This window comes from Doryrhamphus excisus, chromosome 5, assembly GCF_030265055.1.
Source record: "Doryrhamphus excisus isolate RoL2022-K1 chromosome 5, RoL_Dexc_1.0, whole genome shotgun sequence".
NCBI lineage: Eukaryota > Metazoa > Chordata > Actinopteri > Syngnathiformes > Syngnathidae > Doryrhamphus > Doryrhamphus excisus.
The window spans coordinates 10,797,643-10,819,421 of record NC_080470.1 but is presented as its reverse complement, the minus strand read 5'-3'; the positions used below and the strand labels follow the sequence as shown (position 1 = coordinate 10,819,421).

General features: G+C 41.0%; 2 protein-coding genes across 2 annotated transcripts; both read left to right on the top strand.

The window, feature by feature from the left end:
• Positions 1 to 382: 382 nt before the first annotated feature.
• oaz1a (ornithine decarboxylase antizyme 1a) lies at positions 383 to 6,691 on the top strand. The gene is given in 6 exon segments (XM_058072702.1): positions 383 to 677; positions 3,545 to 3,611; positions 3,613 to 3,699; positions 4,645 to 4,823; positions 5,944 to 6,029; positions 6,131 to 6,691. Coding segments are annotated over 6 exon segments (672 nt in total). The 5' UTR covers positions 383 to 555; the 3' UTR covers positions 6,262 to 6,691.
• A 4,917-nt stretch (positions 6,692 to 11,608) lies between these two features.
• org (oogenesis-related gene) lies at positions 11,609 to 14,235 on the top strand. The gene is made up of 6 exons (XM_058073381.1): positions 11,609 to 11,778; positions 11,845 to 11,919; positions 12,468 to 12,678; positions 13,599 to 13,768; positions 13,941 to 14,048; positions 14,134 to 14,235. Exons 1-6 carry the CDS (start codon positions 11,728 to 11,730, stop codon positions 14,155 to 14,157), a joined length of 639 nt encoding a protein of 212 aa, XP_057929364.1. The 5' UTR covers positions 11,609 to 11,727; the 3' UTR covers positions 14,158 to 14,235.
• Positions 14,236 to 21,779: the final 7,544 nt, after the last annotated feature.

Here is a 21,779-nt window from a genome sequence, read left to right as displayed (position 1 = left end):
CTAAGTAAGACATGAAGCTGTGCTGTTCGTGTATAATGATGCAAAGTAAACGTTATTTATGTGTATTGTCATTAATTTGCAACTTGTTAATTTCATAAAGTTCGAATGAATGGTAGGGGGAGATTATTCATACCACTTACTTAACAGCAACAGCTTGTAAATACTGGGGCTGGAAGTTTTTTTAAACGATACAATTTCATTTATCCGCTGATTTGAATGACCGAATTGTGTTTAGGGTTCTTCATTAACACGTTGATGTTTTTATTCAAATTTTGACATTTGGGTTACTGTTAGGCTATTACATCTATCGATGAAAAAAATCCACAATGTAAATCTAATATCACGTGTTATAATTGCGTCTGGTTGAATGAATAGCCTCGTTGTCGTCGATTTCTGCAGGATAAATAAGTGCGTCATCCATCAGGTGTCTCGTCATAAGGCGGCGGACACTCCCCACCTCATTCAGCCCAGCAAAGCCAGCCTGCCTCCTGTCAGCTCGATCATAGCGGCCAGAGGGGAGGCAAAGAGAGGCAGCCAAGTGTGGACGCAGTCCGGATGGTTAAATCTAACCTACAGACGATTTTGAATAGTCACTGTTTTGCTAGAGAAAAGGAAAGAAACTTAACCGAAATGCCTGTAATCGAACAGTCCAGTAATAATAAACCGGAAAGTGAAAGGTATGTTGTTTTTTTTGTTTTCTTGAGCTAACAAGCTAGGCTAGCTGCGGCCTGTCGAAAAGACGCCGTCTATTTCCTGGGGTGACTCCGACTATGACCCATGTTTTTTTCTTACGTAACTCCTTTTCACCCAATACACCTTCATCCGGATATTGAGTGTTACATTGTATGGCAATTGTTACATAAAAGTGTTTTACAATGTAATAATCAATTTAGTCATCATTATCATGCGTGAACATATATTTTGCTAAATGTGGACATAAGCCAATATGTGTACATCATACATGCTAAAGCTACATGCTGATGGTTGAGGTTAATGCCTATTAAGTCTAACCGTTATATCCAGCCTACTTAAAAGTTAGTATGCCTTACATATAATTATGTTGTTCATTTGAATGTCATATAGCCTATGGTGTTAGTTGATATAAAATGGTCTCTTGTTATGTTACGTCACAATACTGATGTTTTCCTCAGCGATGCTAATACATGGTCTCCCTTTTCTCTATTTGTAGCATACACGACGATAAATTAATTGCTTCAGTGTGAGTTATCACTAACTACCGTTAGTTAATATAGTGGATTATTTGTAGACTTGTGCAGTGTTTTTCCATTTGGCCGTCTCATTGGATCCTTTCAGGATCTCATTGGCAAACGTTGAACCACCCTGCTGCAACGCTTCAGGGGATTTAATTAATCTATTTTGCAACAGGAAGCTGAATTTAAACCACCAAGCTGCATTGTAATTTAATTAAAGTGAGGTGGTTGCATGCTGGAATTGAGAGGTGAAAACATAGCAGCGAGGGGTTGGAGGGGCTTAGGAACCTGGCAGCCCAGGTGCTGGTCCTATTTGTCGGGTCTTGTCCTGACAAGAGTCTGGGAGATGTTGTCTTTCTGGTTTTCTGTGGTGGTTGTTGTGAAAGTAGCTTTGGAAATTTCCACTGCACTGCGACTAAAAAGGGGGAGGAAGAAGGGAAAAAGGGGAGGAGGGGGGGGGGGGTGATGTCATATTAAACGTAGAGGCCAGTCATTCTCCTCTTTTAGTCGTAATTTATAGAGCCTGTACAGGATGTACAAGAACGGCAGTTTATGAATGAGAGGCACCAGGTAGGAGTGCTCTGATTTCTTATTGCAAGGATGTTAGTCAAAGATCCTGTATATGATGTCTTTGCTTTTCCAATGACTTATTGAAAGAAAGGTAGTCAAAGATCCTCTATCAGGTTTTTTATGGACTTATTGTAAGGGTTCTTAAAAGTATTGTAAGGTCAAAGATCCTTAATATCGGGGTCCCCACCCACCAGGCCACGAGAAACTTAGGCGCAATGATTAAAAAAAAATTAACTTATTTCATCAAATCTATGGAAATGCCTAAAATGTTGGAAATATGGGCCATTACTTAATTAAAAAAATAATATACAGTTATGAATCAAAATTTTTTTGCATGATTGTTTGTTGCGAGGGGCAACCTCCAATTTAACGGTCCTTGAATGCACCATTGTGCATGCGCTAACCTCCCACGCTGCACAACTACAATATGTGAGAATGCATAAAGGTGAGGTTTGATGATGTTGCTGAATGCTAATTTGCATATTTGTTCTGTGCACAACCTAGTTCATTCATGCTAGCACACTGCCTGTTACCACACAAGAGCCACGTATAATCGTCTCTCTGATAAACAAACTTGAGACTCATACTGGCTGATGGTGGGTAGTCTTTCACAATACTTAATAAACATGATAAATTAGACCACTATATGTTAGGAGCAGTCGGCTGTTAAAAACCTAATGCAAAAACACTCGTCAAACATTCCCTATTTTAGAGGAACGCTTTTCAGTTTTTAAGAGTTAACTGTAATATGACAGGAGCAGGCTGGCCTTCTGCAAAAAGATCATTAAAAGGATACTTGGTCTCTTTGGCCTTACTGTAAAAACAGTAGACAAAGAACCTCTATCAGGAGCGCTCTGCTGTTTTTGCTGGACAGTACTGGAGTTGTAACAGCTCCTTCTATAAGTTACCAAAAAGCTAAGGAAAAGGGCACATGCACAAACCTGAACCTTTGGTGCTTGCAAAGCTAACTGGCGCTGACATTTTGTGAGACTTGAGAGGCACATTATTCATGTCAGGTGTTCCACTTCTTTCATAGATGACCTGCATTAGTGGATGCTCCAGAACCAGCAATGATATCATGTGCAACGGCTGGTTAATCCAACAATGACTCTCATTCAGGTTTCAGACTGCTGCTCCACATTTAACGCAGCAGTGTCATTGACGCAAGTGTGCCGTTGCTGTGGCAGCACTTCTGTTAATTTAACAAATGTGACTGCCTCTGCACAAACATACACTGCACATATGTGCAAGTACACACACACACTGACCTGGCTCTAAAACATGGCTTACTGTTTGTCCTCTGCAGTCATAAACCCCACACAATCCATTTAGTGCGTGGCTAAAATGGGCCAATGGTTAGACAGTTTTTTGTGTGTGTCTTGACCGCTTCCTGTCAACTCTACAAAAGCCATGGCACAAGCAAGTTGTGTACCTCAGGCTAAAAGACCTACCCTCAATTGCCACAAAATCGTCAAAAATTCTGCATCGGGAAAAATACTTTTTAAGACAGAAAATGTTGTCAATCATGAGTATTATACTTTCTATTAGTCAGCTCTGTGGTAACAAACCCACTTCCTTTTGTCATCATACTCATTTTTTCCAAGATGGTGGTCAGTTACTGATTAAACTGTGAGTATGATTTTAAAAGAATGAGCAAATGTTTGATTTCCAGATGAGTCACTCAGCAGTAACAGGAGTGGCAACTCTCTTATTGATATATTCCCTTTGGCGATGGCTTTATTCTTGTTGCTCTCTCCTTGCAGTATCTCCAGTTCCTGGAGGTGCTCCCGCTGTTGCAGTAACCCGTGTCCGGGGCCTCTGTGGTGCTCCTGATGCCCCTCACCCACCCCTGAAGATCCCAGGTGGGCGAGGGAATGACCAGCGGGATCGCAATCTTTCAGCTAAGCTATTCTACTCTGTAAGTCTGCACTACCTTTCCTTTAAGTATTATGGGCCTGCATAATCTTATTCTGCTACCAATTCTGACTGAACCATGTACGAAACGACTGCATACATCACATCACATCATAAGAGAGATCTTGATCATGGGTAGTGTGTTATTCATAGCGTGCAACATTTTGTGGCAAAGTAGATTGATGGAAAAAAAAGCCTATTCTGCGGCAACAACCACTGTCTGTTATTTCTTAGCATAGGCTGCCTTCTTCTGGTTTTTAGGGTAATTTTTTTTACCTTAGGTAATTTTCATAGGTAGACACTATTATGCAAGGTGTTAGCATGCTAGCATTGCTAAAATGCTAATTTTAGCATACTATAATTTTTAGGTATTTTCATGCAATTGCTAAAAATGATAGGATGCACACTATTGTACTGGGTGTCAACATGCTAACATAATAGCATACTAGATTTTTTTTTTTTAATATGAACCTGACGACAGCTGGGATAGGCTTCAGCACGCCTGCGACCCTCGTGAGGATAAGCGGTAGAAAATGAATGAACTTAACTAGACGCGCTACCATGGTAAGTGTTAGTAAGTAGAAATGCTAACATCAACATAGTAGCATTTTCACAGCAGATCTTTTGATCCGCATACTGATTTTGGTTTGAGCACTTTATATTCCGGATGACCTCCCTGACGAATACCAATGATGCTTCCTAGTGGAGATTCCAACCCAGGGCGTTTGCTCCAAAGTCCCCCTCAAGAAAGCTGTATAACATCTTCATCAAAGCCACTGTGTGCTTTTTCATGCCAGTTGACCACATAATGGCAGTTGCCCACCTTTCCTCCTAGGAACACAGTTTTTGCCTACCTTCTGGTGGAATGATCACGAAATCCTTATGAAATTCTAACTAACTTGGTTGTCATGTTATCTCATGTATTTAACTTTTTTTTAATGCTACACAGGATGCTCAGTTGCTGGTTCTTGAGGAACCACCTGCCCCGGCCACCAGCAGAGTGCGCTTCTTGCTTTTCGAGCCACGCTTCACTGAAGGCAAGAACTGCGTATGGAGGGCAGCGCTCAAAGGAGGCAACCTCTACGTTGAAATCCCCCCCGGTGCATTGCCCGAGGGCAGCAAAGACAGGTCAGTGGGGAGAATGTGGCATGCCTCTTTTGTTTTGTGTTGTGTGGAAATCTGAATTATTTTGTATTTTCGGCTCTTATCTGAATGGTAAAACCTTATTCTATGTTATATGAATCATATGGTGACACAGTTCTGCTTTCTTTAATTTAGTGAGTCTTGAATAGAGCATAATTTTCTTTTTTTTTTTAAATAGATTTGAACAAAAAATGGTGGTTTAAAACCACCTGAATAGATTTTTTTTTACATTGTGGCTTTCAAACAGAATGCTGTTCCATACTGATACCACCAGATTGATAAAATGCCAAGTTTTTCCACCAGGCGGTGCAGTTTAGTTCACAGTACTTAAATGGAAAAAACAGCACTTTTGGAGGGAATTTTGCCCATCATCCACAGTCGTTTTATGAGACATGAAACATGTCTTTCTCTTTTGTGTGCATTCTAAAGATATAAAAACAGTCCAGTCCTGCAAGTAATGGGATACACCTATGTCGCCTATAAAGACCGCTATTAAAACACCTCCAAAAACCTCCAACATTAACTTTTCCAAACTCGGAAATAAAAACATAGCAGCAGTGGCAGCATCTCAAATATCTAGACTTAACCTTTTGGTAGTGCCTGAGGCGTTGTGGGCATGACGCTGAGGCACTCGGGGCGAGTCTGGTGATGCTAGCTGGCTAGAAGCTAGTCGGTGTTCTCTAGGTAAGTGTCAATACGCCAGTAATGTAGTTTGTTGTAAAAATGATAATACCAACGTTGCTGTAGCTTGGTTAATATGCATGTCACAGATGTAAATGGAGCGTTGTCTGTGCTTTTTGGAGACTTTTTAAAGTATGGGAGGAATAATTATGTCCCATACGTGCAGTAATGAGCTGGGTTTTCTTATCTGCATTAGGGAACCAAATCAGATCGGCCTCGGCGATCAATCAGGTTCTTTTGATATGCATGGTTTTGCTATTATATGCTGTGATGTATGCCAGTGTTCCAGCTTTTTTCCCAGCACCATGACGACAATTTGTGAGGAATTGGTGTCATTTATAGATCAGCACACTGCCACTAGTACTAACAGAGTACTATTATTTTTTCAAAGTGTTTAGCCCGCTGAACAAATTTTTCCCTTCAGTTTTGCTCTCCTGCTGGAGTTTGCAGAAGAGCAGCTGCAGGGCGATCACGTGTTCATCTGTTTCCACAAGAGTCGTGACGATCGAGGTAAAACATCCTTAGCAGTCGCTTTCATTACACTAAAAAGTACCTGGTGCCCTGTGACCTCCAGCCTTCAAGTGATGGGGTTTTTTTGTGTGTCTCCGCAGCATCCCTCCTGCGCACATTCAGTTTCCTGGGCTTTGAGATTGTGAGACCGGGTCATCCCCTCGTCCCGTCCCGCCCTGACGCTTTCTTCATGGCTTACAGCATTGAGCGAGACTCCTCAGATGATGATTAAATTAAGGGAAAACAAACACCTGGCAGTTCCAAATGTTCCTTTCCCCTCATCTTCACCAATCCACCACGTGTAGTAGATGTGACTATATTCTAATCAAAGTGTGTGTGACCTACCATGTGCTGTGATCCAGGCCAGGAATGTAAACAAGCACGTGGCATGCGGGCCACTGTTGTACTTCCTGTGACATCTAGTGATGACTTCCTGTTCACCATAGTCAGCACAGGCTGATTTATATTTATGATTACATTGGAATTCATTCATCTTACTCCTGGAAGTAAAGTTGTTTTCATAGTAATTGTGAGTTGATTCTCCTGTATATGTTGATTTATTGTTTTTGTTTTCTGTGTGTGCATGAATTTCATTTAATGCTCTGATTCACTTGACAGAAATTTGCATGTTGAAACGGAATCAATTAAAAGTACTCACCTTATACTGAAGACTTATTGTTCTTTGTTATTCACAGCTCTGGTGCAGATTTAGAAAAGTACATTTGAAGTTGTTTTTGTGTCTTGTGCCAGTGAGTGTTCCCTTCTTCTGATTGTTGGATCATAGTTGTTGATCTTGAACTGGACAGCCGTGAGGGAACAAGATGAAAATGGCACCTAGTTGATTACATTTTATGTCATCTTCCTAACTGATATCCATAAAAACAGCATTACTTACAGTTGCACTGGATATGAGTCAACACTTGAAAACAAACACAATGTTTAGACTATGCAGTCATATTCTCACATTGAGTAATTTTGTCCTGAAGAGGGCTCTTGAAGGGCGAATCACTCCCACAATGACTCTAATGACTCTCACTCCACTCTACTTTTCCCTACTTTGGCAAATATATCCATCCATCCATGTTCTATGTTGCTTATCCTCACTAGGGTCACGGTGTATGCTGGAGCCTATCCCAGCTGACTTTGAGCATGAGGACTGGTCGCCAGCCAATCGCAGTTTAAGTGACCATAAATCTAAATTTATTTCATTGTAATCTACTTGAATTTCATACGACAACTCTGTGGTGGATAACCTAACATACTTTATAGCTACTTGAGAAAGTTTGACTGATTGCTGGAAATGAATAACATAATATGTGACAAATATTGTTGGAAAATACCCGGTTTGAACAATAAGTAGTTTTTTCTGTACAATTTTCAGAACCCATCCTATTATTTAAGGTCCTTTATTGAGACAATGTTAGGCAAAAATGTAACATTATGCTTGGAGGGTATTAAAAATAAATGAGTAAAAATGAAATACATGTCCGGTTCAATAACGTATATATATAGCATGTAAATATTTTCATAAATTTAACATTGTAAAACTCACATAAATCGTACGTTGGTGGGATTCTGAAAACTGATTATTATAACTTTTAATTATAACTGTTTAAAATGGCTCACCAGGAACCTTACGGTACCATGCATGCCGTTTTAAACTACATTAAAAGACAACCACCCACTTTATAGCCATGTTTGAATCCCAAAACAAGACATGACAGAAAGGATGTTTATTATTCAAATTTTGGCTGTAATGCAAAAAATAAAGAGGAAGCCCTAATTTGCCCTGAAGCACTTACGTCATTCACATAACAAACAACATGGCGACTGTTTATAAATCACCACCTTGTCATTGTCGAGGACTCCTTCAATGATGCAGTGACATCATTGTTTTGTGTGCGGGGGAGATGTGAGTAAGCTGGGATGCATTAGAGGGGCCATCATTAGCGAGGCCTCTCCACTCAAGGCTTTTCTTATGCTAAGATGGACATATCTAATGGTCCAGATAGTGTTTGAGACCGTGACACTGGGTCTGACATTGAAGACCATGAAAGCAGAAGAGGAACCCATTAACCTTACCCCTTACTTTGTATCTGAACTAACCATGACATGATTGTGTGTTCACACTGACAGACTGTTTGACCCATATCTGAAATGGAAAGAAACTAATGAATTGAAGCTGATTAATACATCAGAGCATATGTATGCAACTATGCACCCTTGAGGGTATATTGTAAGTGATATAGGATGCGAGGCACTGCCATCGAATCTCCATGAGCTCCCTTTCAGTCTTCTCACAGAACAAGTCCAAAATATTAGAATTAAAATTGTTTGTGCTTAGCACGCTTGTTCCTTGTTTGGTCTTTAAGTGAGATTCGGTGGAACAACCCTCGTGCCATGAAGTATTGCCTGGGTTACTTGAGTCAGTTGGTAAAAATGTAATTAATACAAACAGTAATATAAAGAGCATTACTAGCATTAGTGTGGCTGTTGTCTGACAAGTAAGGCACACGACAATGCAGATCAGGTTGCCTGTTTATTATGCATGTGACACATTTGTCTTTGCAAAATGACAAGAACACAGTTTCAGTCTGTTGAGACATGAAGTCAGCTGCAACGGTTAGTGACAAAAGGGCATGTGTTTCTTTATGGCCACACAGAGGCGGCGTTTCAGCTTTCTGTCTGCATGTCTGCGTGAAGAAAACGATGGGAATGACGTCCTGTCGGCCTCAGAGTCCTTGCTCAGATTGTTGCTGGCCTCAGGTGGGTTGTCTTTGCCGTCCTCAGAGGCATCTTTTGGACTTGCCTCAACTGTGTTGGAACGCCTCAGCCCGGCTTGGCAGAGCAGCTCCTCCTCATTGACCATCTGGGGGCTCTGGCTCAAGGTGATGAAGCCATAAGGGGTGGTCACCTTGGTTAAATGTGGCAGGGAGAGCGCCGCCCTGCTGCTAGGGTCCAAGCAGTGCTGGGACTCGGCACCCAACCAATGGTAAGATAACTCCCTCTGGAGGCAGCTCTTCCTCCTTTGGGTCAACGGAACTGAGACGCTGCGTTCAGCTTTACGGTCCGACACCTCCAACCCTGACCTTAAAGACGAAGAGGATGTAGAAGACTCGCTCCCTGATTCTTCCGATGGTTCCTGGGTCTCCACATTGCTTTCTTGCGATCTGAATCTGTTCTGCACCAGCAGACTGGGAATGGTGAACTGAGGGATGCTGTCAGGGGTGAGGATGTTTGGGAAGCTGCTCTCTCGACTCGATCCCAGAGAACACCCGAAGGATTTGCTTGTAGCCCACAAAAGTGCACGGGCACCTGCACTGCTGTGCCTGCGACCTGAGGTGTAACCATCCGACTGGCCGCCACTGTTTGCATTGCTGATGGCTCCGATGCTGAATGTCCTTGTGACTGCGTTCTTCTCCATCTCTTGCCATCTGTCTTCAGGAATAGCGGCGACTACGAGTTTAAATAGTTTGTCACTTACCACATGTAAACACGTCCATGTGACGAAAGCCAGAGGCGGAAATGGTCACCTTTTGGGGGGGTCTGTCAACAATGGATGTATAATGACAGACCGCTTCATATGCTAATAAGGCTGTTGGAGTGCTGCATGAATGAAGCTACTACTTTGGGATCCAAGCATGAATACACTAGCCAATCACCATTTCCAACGTTCTTTAGTCATGCTGCAAAAATCCTGATTTTTTTTCACAATAAGACATCTTAGCATATGACGCAAACATAACAACGTAGATGACATGATGCATGTCTCCTCCATTATTCATACAGTATATCCCTATTTGTCTGCAGGTTTTGCTAATTATGTGTCCAGGGTCTTCTGTTTTTTCTTGCTGGGTTAAGCATAGCAGCAAGTAGCATAAAAAATACGACTAAAATAGGTGCGAGGGAGGACATTATTCACAAGAATAGTACAATGAAAAAATATATGACTGGACAGACAGACTTGGGTAATAATAGGTGCAATGATTATTGTCCCACAAATTATCATATAAATCATTGTAAACATTTGTATTGTAAAAGACCAAATTAACCACTCATTTTATGATATATCATAATAATTCATATATATATAAATAATATATATATATACACATATGTAAGGGGTGCACCAATCAATCAATCACACTATCAATATCGGCTGATACTTGCTTTATAATACAAATGGCGGCTGATCAGAATAAGCATGTCTGCTGTGTGTGGGACTTCCTGTCTTTGTGCGGGTTCACCCTGCAAAACGTCATAACTCTAGCATGTCACAAAAAAGGTCTTTAGATTGGTGTAGCATTTAGGGGGGATAAGCACTGGAGGGGGAACCCGCTGTACTTGCAAGTGTGGGCATGAGTACCGCCTCAGTATGGATTTGGGAGCATGTAGACACTATATAGCAGATTTAGTGCAGGAGGAACTTCTGTTGTGTGCAACGCTGCCTTGGGCCTTGGATGACGTGTGACGCGCGTGCCCTCCGCAATTACTTCTGACTCTGTGAGCACGGTTGTGATGGGTGTACATTAGTCTCTGTTGCTTAAAAAAATCAGATGGATGAATTTTTCGTGGAGTTTTTACAATTACTACTTCCTTTTGTACCATTGTACCATTCTGGGCCTTCCTGAGTTTAGCAAGCGACATATGATGATTCCAAAAATGATTCAGTAACAATAACATCAAAGTACACATCTGGGGCAGATTTTTTCCTTTTTCATTCATCCATCCATCCATCCATCCATCCATCTTCTACCGCTTATCCGAGGTCGAGTCGCGGGGGCAGCAGCCCATTCAGGGAGGCATCAGATTTCCCTTTCCCCGGCCACTTTGTCCATGTCCTCCCGGTGGATCACGAGGCATTCCCAGGCCAGTTGCGAAACATAGTCCCTCAAACGTGTCCCCTGCGATTGGCTGGCGGCCTGGCCAGGGTTACCCCGCCTCTCACCCAAAGAGAGCTAGGATAGGCTCCAGCATACCCGGCACCGTTGTGAGGATAAGCTGTATGTAAAATGGATGGATGGATTTCAAGTGTTGTGAATTAGCACATGTGGTAAAACATTCAAACAATGCATCCGGTTTGTTTAGTGTAATGGTGATGTCCACATGCAATAATAACAAATATGACAACAAATATGACAAGATTAAAAACCATTCAAATGGGAATAAATGTTAAAACATGTTCTAATATCAAATTCATGTGTTTTACACTAGCAAGAATACGCAACCATTAACATAATACATTTTTCTGCACTTTCTGTCTGCATTTCTGCTCATTCAGAGTGCAGTGTATGTTTAATCTCTCTGGGTTCAGCAACAGTAGCAGCAAGAAGAATATCATTGTTTTGAAAAAGCATATTATTATGTGGATTATGTGTTCATATAGTTCACAAAGTGTTCTATCTAGCTATACGACTGTACACTTTATATTTCCTTACAATCTCTACTTCCTGGTATGACACAGACGTCGATGTGTCACGTGCAAGTCTGGCGCTGGCTGCTTAATTGTTACTGTGTTCTGATTGGTCGGAGCTGATTGCTACCGGTGTGCGCGCTGTGATTGGCTGCTGGCTGATGGCTTCTGAGTACATTTCAGCTGTTGGGTAACCCACGATTGGAAAGGCATTTCCTTCTCAGCGTCTCTGCCATCATTTCAGCAGGCCGGCCCGGTCCAGCGCACCCTTGACACGCCAACACAATGACGAGTGAGCACCACAGTGAGGCAGTGGAACATAGCGAGAGCGCCGAGGTACCACCAGCTTTCTTGTTAAGTAGCTAGTCTTATTCTAACTTCTGGTTTTCCTTCTGTAAACAGGGTGCAGTGGAGGTGAGGCGAGATGGCGTGATTCGCTCTGTGCTGCGGGGCCTCTTCTGGCCGTTTGGCATCGTGGTACGCTCCGCCTAATTATGTTTAATTATGCTGTTAAGTTCGCTTTATGGCCAAGTCAACACAACATTCAACACTAACGCATTTTAGAACCTGTATTTTTTTGGTCTACATGTCTATGTGTGCTTGCTTTCTGTGAATCCACGTGTTTTCCTTGTGGGGAGAAAAGTGACACTTTAGTCTCACTTTTATGATGTCACTTTATGCGACGGTTTCACCTTCCTGATAGAATCGTCAAGTGGTACTTTAACTATATGTGATTCTTTGTCATTGACTGAAGTATGGATATGATTTTTGGTTGGTATTAGCTGTATGGTGAGGGATTTTATTTAACATTTTTGATGTTGCCACACAATTGTCTCATTTTGTCACATTTTAGCCACATTAAGCACACACCCATCAACACAAGTTGGCAAGTTTCTGAAGTAGCTTTGCCTCATGTTTGATGGACTAAATTTACATCTTAACCATCAATAGATATAGCTGAAGACGTGCTGACTTTAACATTTTTATTTTTTTTATTAAGTGAATTTCTCCCATCCGCCTCATAGGTCCGTGCGTACCATGGTTTTTGGTGGGTTATGGGTTACAGGCAGCCCAAGCAAAAGACTGTCCAAATCACCAGTCCTGCACGCCAGAGCCTAACGGGCCACAAGCGCCTGTACCCGGTCACCCGCTTGCTGTTAAACATCCTTCCCCGCTGGCTGCAAGGTGCCCTGGGATACCGTCTCTTTACAGGCATCGGCCGCTCCCTCTCACCAGGTAAGTAGTGTTGACCTGCATTTAATCTAGACCGGGGTCTGTAACTATTTGCTGGGGACACTGGAGGTAGAATCTGGGCCACTTTAATTGGCCCACAAAAAGTCTTTAAAGCCTTGATTCCCAAATTGGTTTACATATACCCCAAAGGGGTACGTAAATTGTAATTGGGGGTTTGTGAATAATAATTAAAACAATTATCGGCCTAACACTTACAATTACGAGTACCTGAACACCTCACAGTTCAAGGAGACGGCAAATGAAGTTGATTGCTCTTTGAACAAATGTACATTTGCAGTAGTGAAGCCCCTGTGTGGGTATCCCTCCCCACGCTGATGGCATTTATTCACATTTATACTGATGTACATACAAATTATTAATAAAAAGGTGTGTTGAGTGGGTAGCTGCATGGCTTAAGGTCAAATGTCTGAAAGGGTACAACACTGTAAAGTTTGCCAACTACGTCTTTTAAAGTAGGCACATAGGTTCTTCGGTTTGGGCTGCACAATATCAGAAAACAGGAAAAATGTTGTTTTCCGATGTCAGTGTGAATATTAGGATGGGATATTGACATTAGAATTGAACACTCAATTGTTGCATTGTGCAACATTAAGGAGCTAAAGCTAAAATGTTTTTCTGGTATTTGATTGTGTGTATATACACACCCTCAGTTTTGAGGTGACTGCATGCTTTGAAGTTGGAAGGCAGGGGGCACAATGAAAAGTTATGGTGGCTATACTTTAATTATAAATGCGAGCATATCTATCATAGGGTTAAATATCACAATATGTAAATTTTGTAACAGTACTATATAAAACACATGGTTTCACACTAAGGCTAAACTTTGAGATCCCCGGTCTAGACCCAAAAGGAGAAATGGGGTAAATTTAGGTTGTCCTAATGAAGTCTTTTTCCCTCATCAGAAGTAAGAGTCTCTCCCACTAAACCATGTGGAAAGGGCAGCAAGAGGAAGCAGGATGAGTTGGATGATGACGACGACGATGACGAGGAGGAAGAGGAGCATCAAACCTGGGTGGAGGTGCTCAATCAGGAGCTCGCTGATGAAGGTCCTGAGGAGGATCCTGATTATGAGGTTAGTTTTTGCATGCTACTTCTTTGCCTTGTCCTGTCCAGTTGTAGAACTTGAATATTTGCGCGTTACTGTCGTTCCTTTTTAGTAAGGAGGTTAAGGTTTACTGCAAGGCTTGTTTAGCATATCTGGGCGTCGACGAAAGTGCACTTTTCATGCCCATATTATTTTCCAGCCCAGTTCTGTAGAGACGGACAGTGAAGAGTACCGCTCTCACAACAACACAGAGAGTGACATAGAGATTCATGGGAAAGTGATGGTCGTTATTGAAGATGTCAACACAGTAAGATTTACTTGGATGTACTTGTCCTTAATTCAGGATTTTTTTTTTTTCAACTGCCAAGACTAATGCAGTTTTACATTTACAGGATGCTGAGCTGCCCACACCTTAACCCCCTCCCCCGTCCTGATGTGTTTAGTCTTTTGTATATTGATGTCATTTTTTCTAATTTGAAATAAAGGTTGTTGAATTTAAAAATGCCCTTTGCAGTACAAATGAGAAGTGTCATTATAAATTGGGGGGGGGGGGCCCTTCAGGTAGCAAAATGACAGAACTGGATACTGTACAAATGTGGAGATGCTTTGGCAAACTCGGACTGATTTAAGTAGCAATGGCTCCTTCTTGACAGTTTTATTGTGTTCACCAGCTGGGCTTATGCTATCCCAACGTTTACTCTACCACTAGATGGCAGTGATGGTTTAGATTTCACCAATAAAAGCTGCTAGTTCAACTTTTGGCTGTTTTTTTTTTCACCCTTGTGGCAATTGGTGCAGCATTGTTCAAGAGTAAAAGGGTAAACCGTCATGGCTCTGCAGTGCATGTTTACTATACTTGAGCTGTGCAAACAGGCTTTCTTGCACTGTTGCTGCAAATGTTTTAATGTTGCTAAGTTGGTCTATATATGGTCAGAATCTGCCCTTTACCTGCACCTCTTTCGTAAGCCATATGTGGAGTGACTGAGGGGTGTTTTATGGCGTGTAGGTTGCATCCAAGAACCTCTTGACCGTGACAGAGGCACGTCTAGCGGCAACAATGTGAACGAGTGACTTTCACTTGTTAATTTCATAGAAATTAATGTCATAGAACACATTGAGCTTCCTTTCCTGATACTCTTCCTGTTATGTACACACTATTTAGGCTGGAGAGGCCGTACAAAGCTCCCAAGATTAGTCTGCTATAATTCGGCACGCAATGGGAACTAAAGTATATCCACTTTTTTTTTTTTCAACTCTTAACTTTCACTTTGTGCTCATGAGTGTGACTAAGCTTGTGAAATTAGCTCCTTAACATCTAACCTCGAGCTATTTCAGGACTCCTGAAGTTTGCAGTCTTGCTCGTGTCATTCTTCAAGAGAATGGTGATTTTATCTTTTTGGGCCAAAATCGTGACACTGAAATGAATCTGTACTGGAACTAAATGGGCAATTAAAGTAATGTTTTGAACAGTCATTCAAGTGTAAAGTGTAATTCTCCAATGGCGGTGTGACAATAGTGACTAAGATCACATTAACATTGACTGGAAAAACTGGCCAATCGGAACACAGTCACACTCTGCAAAAAGGCTGTATGTAAATGGAAACCTTTTTTTGGCCTGACATGTCTACTTTTTGGAAAGAACTTGTCCAATAACTGTACATAATTTCAACGCTGAAGGTTTGCAAATGTGGTGTTCTTCAGTACTAGCGAGTTGTCCATGAAACAGTCTGCATATAGCACACTACATGTCAATCTCAAATTCATGCGGTCCATGGAACTGTTTGGAAAATAGGATTAGTTGGCTCACCTTAGACTGTATGAAACAGTTCTTCCAGCGATGGCCGTAATTTAATGACTCTTCCGTTATACACTACTCTATTACTATTTTAACTGGAAACAATATTGTATATGGCACAAGATTTGCAATCATTAAGGGTGACAGATTCAGACTAAAAGTCAAAATAATTTAACTGTCCAAGGCAAAAATCAGCACCACTATTACACCCTCTGTACACAATAACACCACAGAAGCATAAATTGGTCAAGTGATAATTTTAACTCTTAAATATTTGTAAGGAGTGAAATATATAGTATGTGTATGTTAACACCCTACTATCATATTTAATTGTAGAATGGTTCATTTCCACGATAGGATGAGCTACAAAAAATTCCATAAGTCGATGGCTGAAAGTGCGAATGCTCAAAAGGAAGGCCTATTTGCAATCTGTGGTGTTGGAATTAAATATTACATGGTAGGGAAGTTGCCCTAGGGAACACATTTATAGCAAAACACGCAAATCTTACGTCTTATATGGCTTATTTTCTGTTATATTTACTATATTGAGTAATAAGAGTGTCAAGGTGACTGTTAAAATGTTAAACATATTAAGATTGTAAACAAGATTTCTATGCCCCAACTGTGAAAATATTTAATTTATAAATAAGGAATCCGACTTTGCGGAAAGTCATTCATCAAGGTCAGGTCTGAAAGCAATTAACCATGATAAATGAGGGATCCCTGTAATGAGCTCAACTGTGACGCTTTAGTTTCAACTTTTTGACTTCCTTCATTCTTAGATGTCTTGTCATCCTCCGACTTTGAGGTGCACAGACAGCTGCCACCTTACCCAAACGGCACACTATTGTCAACTATGCTTGATGCTTCTCTCTCTCTTGCTCTCACTGTGTGTGTTGGAAGCCCTGGTGGTCTCTGGGGGGGGCTTTGGTGGCTGTCTGAAGCGTGTTGAAGGGTATCCTGCACAGTTGAGGAAGCCCTGGGAGAGCATCGACCTCTTGTCTTTGGTCTTTGTAGCCAGCTGGAGGCGATTTTTTAAAGGAGAAGCAGCACTTTTTTTAATACCTTTTTTTTTTTTTAAGTGCAAGGTGACAGTTGAGGTCTGTAAATGTAAGGTGCGGCCTCAGGTGTGCTGTTAAAAAGGCACTTAAACTTGAGTGTTGTTAAAAAAAAAAAATGCAGCGTGTCATTTGCAAGGAGGAAGCGGGACTGCAAAACCTCTGACACACACACACATATACACACTACTCAAGCAGAACAATGTAGAACTTGCTGACACCTTGAATGAATGGCAGCAGGTGCCACTAAATCCTCACCCCCCCTCATCAAACAGCTATTACAGTATATTCTGCATGACAATGTGACACTGTCAACTTTCTAACCTCCACACGCGCTTACGGTAAAAAAAGGCTAATTCAGCATGTATCACTTTACCGCCTGCCTGATTACCAGCTGTCCCTGTGCATCCAGAGCGTCCATCATTGTCTGGAGCAGGAAAAAGGGTGCTGTAGTCAAGACTCTCCTAACGAGTACGGAATAGTGCAAAGATTTACTGTAGCTATGTTTTATTCACACTTGAGCGTATGAGTTTTCCCACACCCATTGGGTAGTTTATATTTAATACAGAGTAGTGATTGATGTTTGCATAAACCTGCACTGTTTTTGGAATATTTATTAGTGTTTGTTTGACTTTCTGTTTCTGTTGGCTTTCTGCAGAGGAGAAAAGCACTGTCGGCTCCGATTGTGCAGTAGGGAATTCTGCTGAGCAACACTTGGAAGAGGTGATGTTTTGTAATTAATCATGCCTGTGTGCTTAAGTATGATAAGATAAAATATACAGTATTTGTTCTTTGTTCGCACAAGTCCATTGGCAGCTTGCCTTGTTTGGATTGATTGAATCATGAGATTGGGAAAAGTACCCGCCATGGTGTAGTGGTTAGCGTTCTGGACTTTGGAGCAGATGCCCAAGGTTTGAATCTCCACTAGTAAGCATCATTGGTATTCGAAAAGTAATTCCTGAATGTTCTTAACTCCTGTTTCCATGCCAGTGTGTTATTGAGTAGAATAACGCTGCCCAGAGGAGTCGAGCCCTTGCATGGTTGTTACTCAATGTGCCATAGCTGATGTCACATTGTATTTCTTGAGGGAGCAGACTTTTTGAGACAGACTGACCAGCATCTCTGCTGGTGGTATCCAGGTAGTAGTGTTTCCCCTCAATTGCTTCAAGATACACGTCATCTACAATGAGTTTCCACACAATCAGCAGTTTGAATGAAGGATGATTGGTTTCAGGTTCTGAACTGCTGGTTAGCAACACTTCTTCAAACTTCTTATCCCACTTATCCACTTTCGTTCTGCCGTCAGTCAAGCAAGACTTGAAGGCTTATACTGCTTGCAATCTTGTGTGCTCTTTTTTTTGGTCCTTTTTTGTCTTGAGGATGGCGGCACTTTGGATTCACAGCCAAGCTGAATCCTTGTGGCTCTCTCAAAGTCTTTGATTTTATGCCACCACACAAATCCATCCGCATATTTGTGGTTCTGTCCTGAGACAGATGACTAACAGCTCGACTGAGGAAGGACTGGCCAGAACAATGTTCCATTTTATTCTCTTCTTATATACGTTTTTATTAAGCGTTGGTATTGTACGTACATGTATGCAGGCTATCATGCATACATACTGTTTATACTGTACAAGGGACAATGCTCATCTTTTTTATGTACAACAGTGTAAACAAAACACAAAATCCACAGGCGGGAAGCTGGCCAATTCTATTCTATATATAAAATGTTTGTTTACATTAAGAAAACATTAATACCATAACATTTAAATAAAGGCATAGAAAGTGTAATATACATTAACACACACCTGGAATGGCACAGACCACCGCCAAACAATCCCAAATTTTCCATTGCTTGCATTCTGAACTAAAAAAATGAAGAAAATATCCACTCCTGATGAAAATTTTAAGACCAGTTGAAAAGCTTTGTCTCTCACCATGGTCAGATTGTTGAGCAGCATAAGTGAGGCTTCTCACATATCCCCATTGCTGCTGAGGTTGGATGCAGTTGGACACTCATTTTAAACTTCTTAAAAGATCCTGAGGGTTGTGGAACAAAAAAAGTCTACTGGCAGACACACAAAAAAAGTCACCGGCCCAAAGCCAGAGGATCCAGTTGGCTATCCATGAACATATGGGACCATCCTTGGCCCAAATGCAGGTTGTTACAGGTGCCAGGTGCAGTCCAATAGCCATCAGACGGCATCTGTGAGAGAAGGCTTTTAAGAACAAAAAATGTCTTCAAAGTCCTCATCTCCTGCAACACAACAAAATTGCCAGTTTGTAATTTGCATGAGATCACCAAACATGGAACATTGAAAGGCGGAAGAAAGTTTTATTCTTTTGTTCAAAATATATAATATATAAATGTTGGCAGAATGTTGTATTCTCGTGTTAAACGATGCTAACAAGGAGCCAGGCTTCCTCATATGGGCATTCGCTGTGCATTAGTTAGTACCTTAAATCATACTGTTTAGGAAATTCAGCTTTTTTCACTTTTCTGACCTATAAATGTAGTTAGAATGTTGTATTCTTGTGTTAAATGACGCCAAAGTTTCAGATAATGAGGTTTGCACATTTGGAAGTGAGCACTGAAAGAAGTTTGGGATGGCTCAAAACGCTTGGTTTCAAAAGGCGTGGTAAAACTGCCCCTTTGTGATGTCACAGAGGGGCTGACTTCCTTATATGGTTAATAGTTAGGAAGCAGAGTGGGCATGCCCGGAAGGGGGCCGTGGATGGAATAAATTAAAACAGACCGTTTTGGCAGGAAGCACAAATCAAAGGAAATACAGCTGGAATAGGTGAATATTCTGGAAAATCTAAAAGGTTTTCTGTGCAGGTTACTGTGTGTAGCTGCTCTATAGGAGACCACAACTCAATACAAAGGGTTGAAAAATTTGCATATGTCCCTTTTAAATGTTGTTAGAATAGAATGTTTCAAATGGATGGATGGACGGTATATAAATCATATATAAGTCTCATTCAACTTTTCTTTGTTCATCGGCAACTTTAGCCCCAATGACACCTGGAGATATTATTGAATATGACTCATTTCTGCTTTAATGTACCAACAGGATACAAAAATAGTTACCTAACTTAATTTTAGACTAAAAAATGATGCGTCTCAGCGGGAATTGTATGATTAAATATTAACGGTCTGTTTATGTGAAATAGTTGAAAAGACAGCAGTAAAAAATGCACAAGCCCAATGGGGAGTTGTTAGCTCAGAAGTACAAATCTTACCATGCAAGTGTCTGAAACTACAAGTTCACCTCTGGAATATCAACACTTTCCGACCTTTATCATCCTCCAACATCTTTCCGCAGCACGTCTTCATGCCAAACATTGACTTTATCAGCTGACTTAACACATTTCTTCACTCTCTTCTTTGACCTCACAGTGCTCATTTGATGCACAGGAGGGATTGAACAACAGGGCAGCTAAACTATCCCTCTGTGACTCCAGCCAAGCGTGGTATGGAGTCTTTTTTTTTGCGGGGGGGGGGCTTGACACTCAAGCATCTTGTGATAGGAGGGAGGAGGCCTCCTTATATTCTGCTGCTGCTTTCATGGAATAATTAAAGAGAATCTTTCATCACACGCACTACAACTGAACACTTATCAGTGAGTTCTCATGTGTACTAAAAGTGATTTTCATCGAGAAAAGCCTTTGCTGACTGAACAGGAATATGTTTTTTTTTTACCCCCTGTGTGTATTTGCATCTTTTACAAGGTTTGATTGATGATTAAACCTTTGTAGCTTGAACATGTTTTTTTTCTGCAGTGTTTTATCATGTGTCTCTTTAAAACATTATGGTGACTAAAAAATGCATCACACACTGAAGTGGTGGTATCTCAGTGGTTTTCTCACCAGTTTATATTCTCATGTGTTGTATGAGGTTTGCTTGAACATGAATGTCTTTCTCCTGTGTGCATTGTCATGCTGATTTTGTCCAAAACCTATACTACATACTGAATATGTAATGGGTAATGAATAAGGGTTTTCCCTATTGTGTATTGTACCTTCTCAAGGTATCTTTGACCACACATTGAGCAGACATATGGTTTCTCTCCAGTGTGCTCAAATGTTTGTTCACACTGAGAGCATAGAGCAGGGGTCTCAAACTCAATTTACCTGGGGGCCACTGGAGCTTGGGTATGGGTGAGACTGGGCCGCATCAGGTTTAAAAAAAAAACAAAAAAAAAACGCATTTATTAAAAACAGAAAAATGAATAAACTTTGCTTTGGTTCCGATTTTCTACAAGAAAAGCTCTGATAAAACATCCCACTGTTCTCAAATATCTTAATTTTAATTTTTCTACACAAAATAAGAATAAAGAAAATCAATCAATCAGTAATAAATAAATATAATAATAATAATACTAAAATGGCAAATAATAAAAACCACATATAGTTGGTGGGTAGACAAATTATTTTTTCAGATTAAAATTAACAAAGCATTATTAGAGCCCTGTAGACATGACAAAACACGACTATAGTCACATTTATACTCTTATTTACAACATATTGCGCAACTGCAGGGTCTTGCTAACTCGCAAACTAGAGAGCTAGCGACCTAAACGGTAGCCTTCAAGTTATTTCCTTTAAACTTAAATAGCCAAAAACTTACCACTTCCACACGGATAGGGAGGATAACTATTAACAGTTATTTAACCTTTAACATGAACATTAATCAAACATAATTTTTTCTGGGCACATGATGCCATACAGCATCCATATCAAACTTGCGCGGGCCGCACTAACATTAAACTTTCATATCAAGGCGGGGGCCTCAAACTAGTGTCCTGCGGGCCACATTTGGCCCGCGGGCCGCGTGTTTGAGACCCCTGACATTGAGTCATCAATATCAGGAGAGTGTGACGTTGTGTTGTCACTATCGGATAGTAAAGCTAAGAGGTTGTTTGCTTTTGATCCTCCACAGTTGTCGCCATCAGCCTCTATTGTCATGTATTTGCTTGAGCATTGCTTGGAGGCGCCACCTCTCTCTTCTCCTCACTCCGCTAGTCCATGATGATGCAGATTCTGGAAGATCTAGAAAGTTTTCTGTGCAGGTTATTGTGTGTAGCTAGCTGCTCTATAGGAGTCCACAACTCAATACAAAGGGCCGAGAAATTGCCATAATACATCCCCATTACATTTAAAGAGTTTTGTTTTTTGTTTGTTT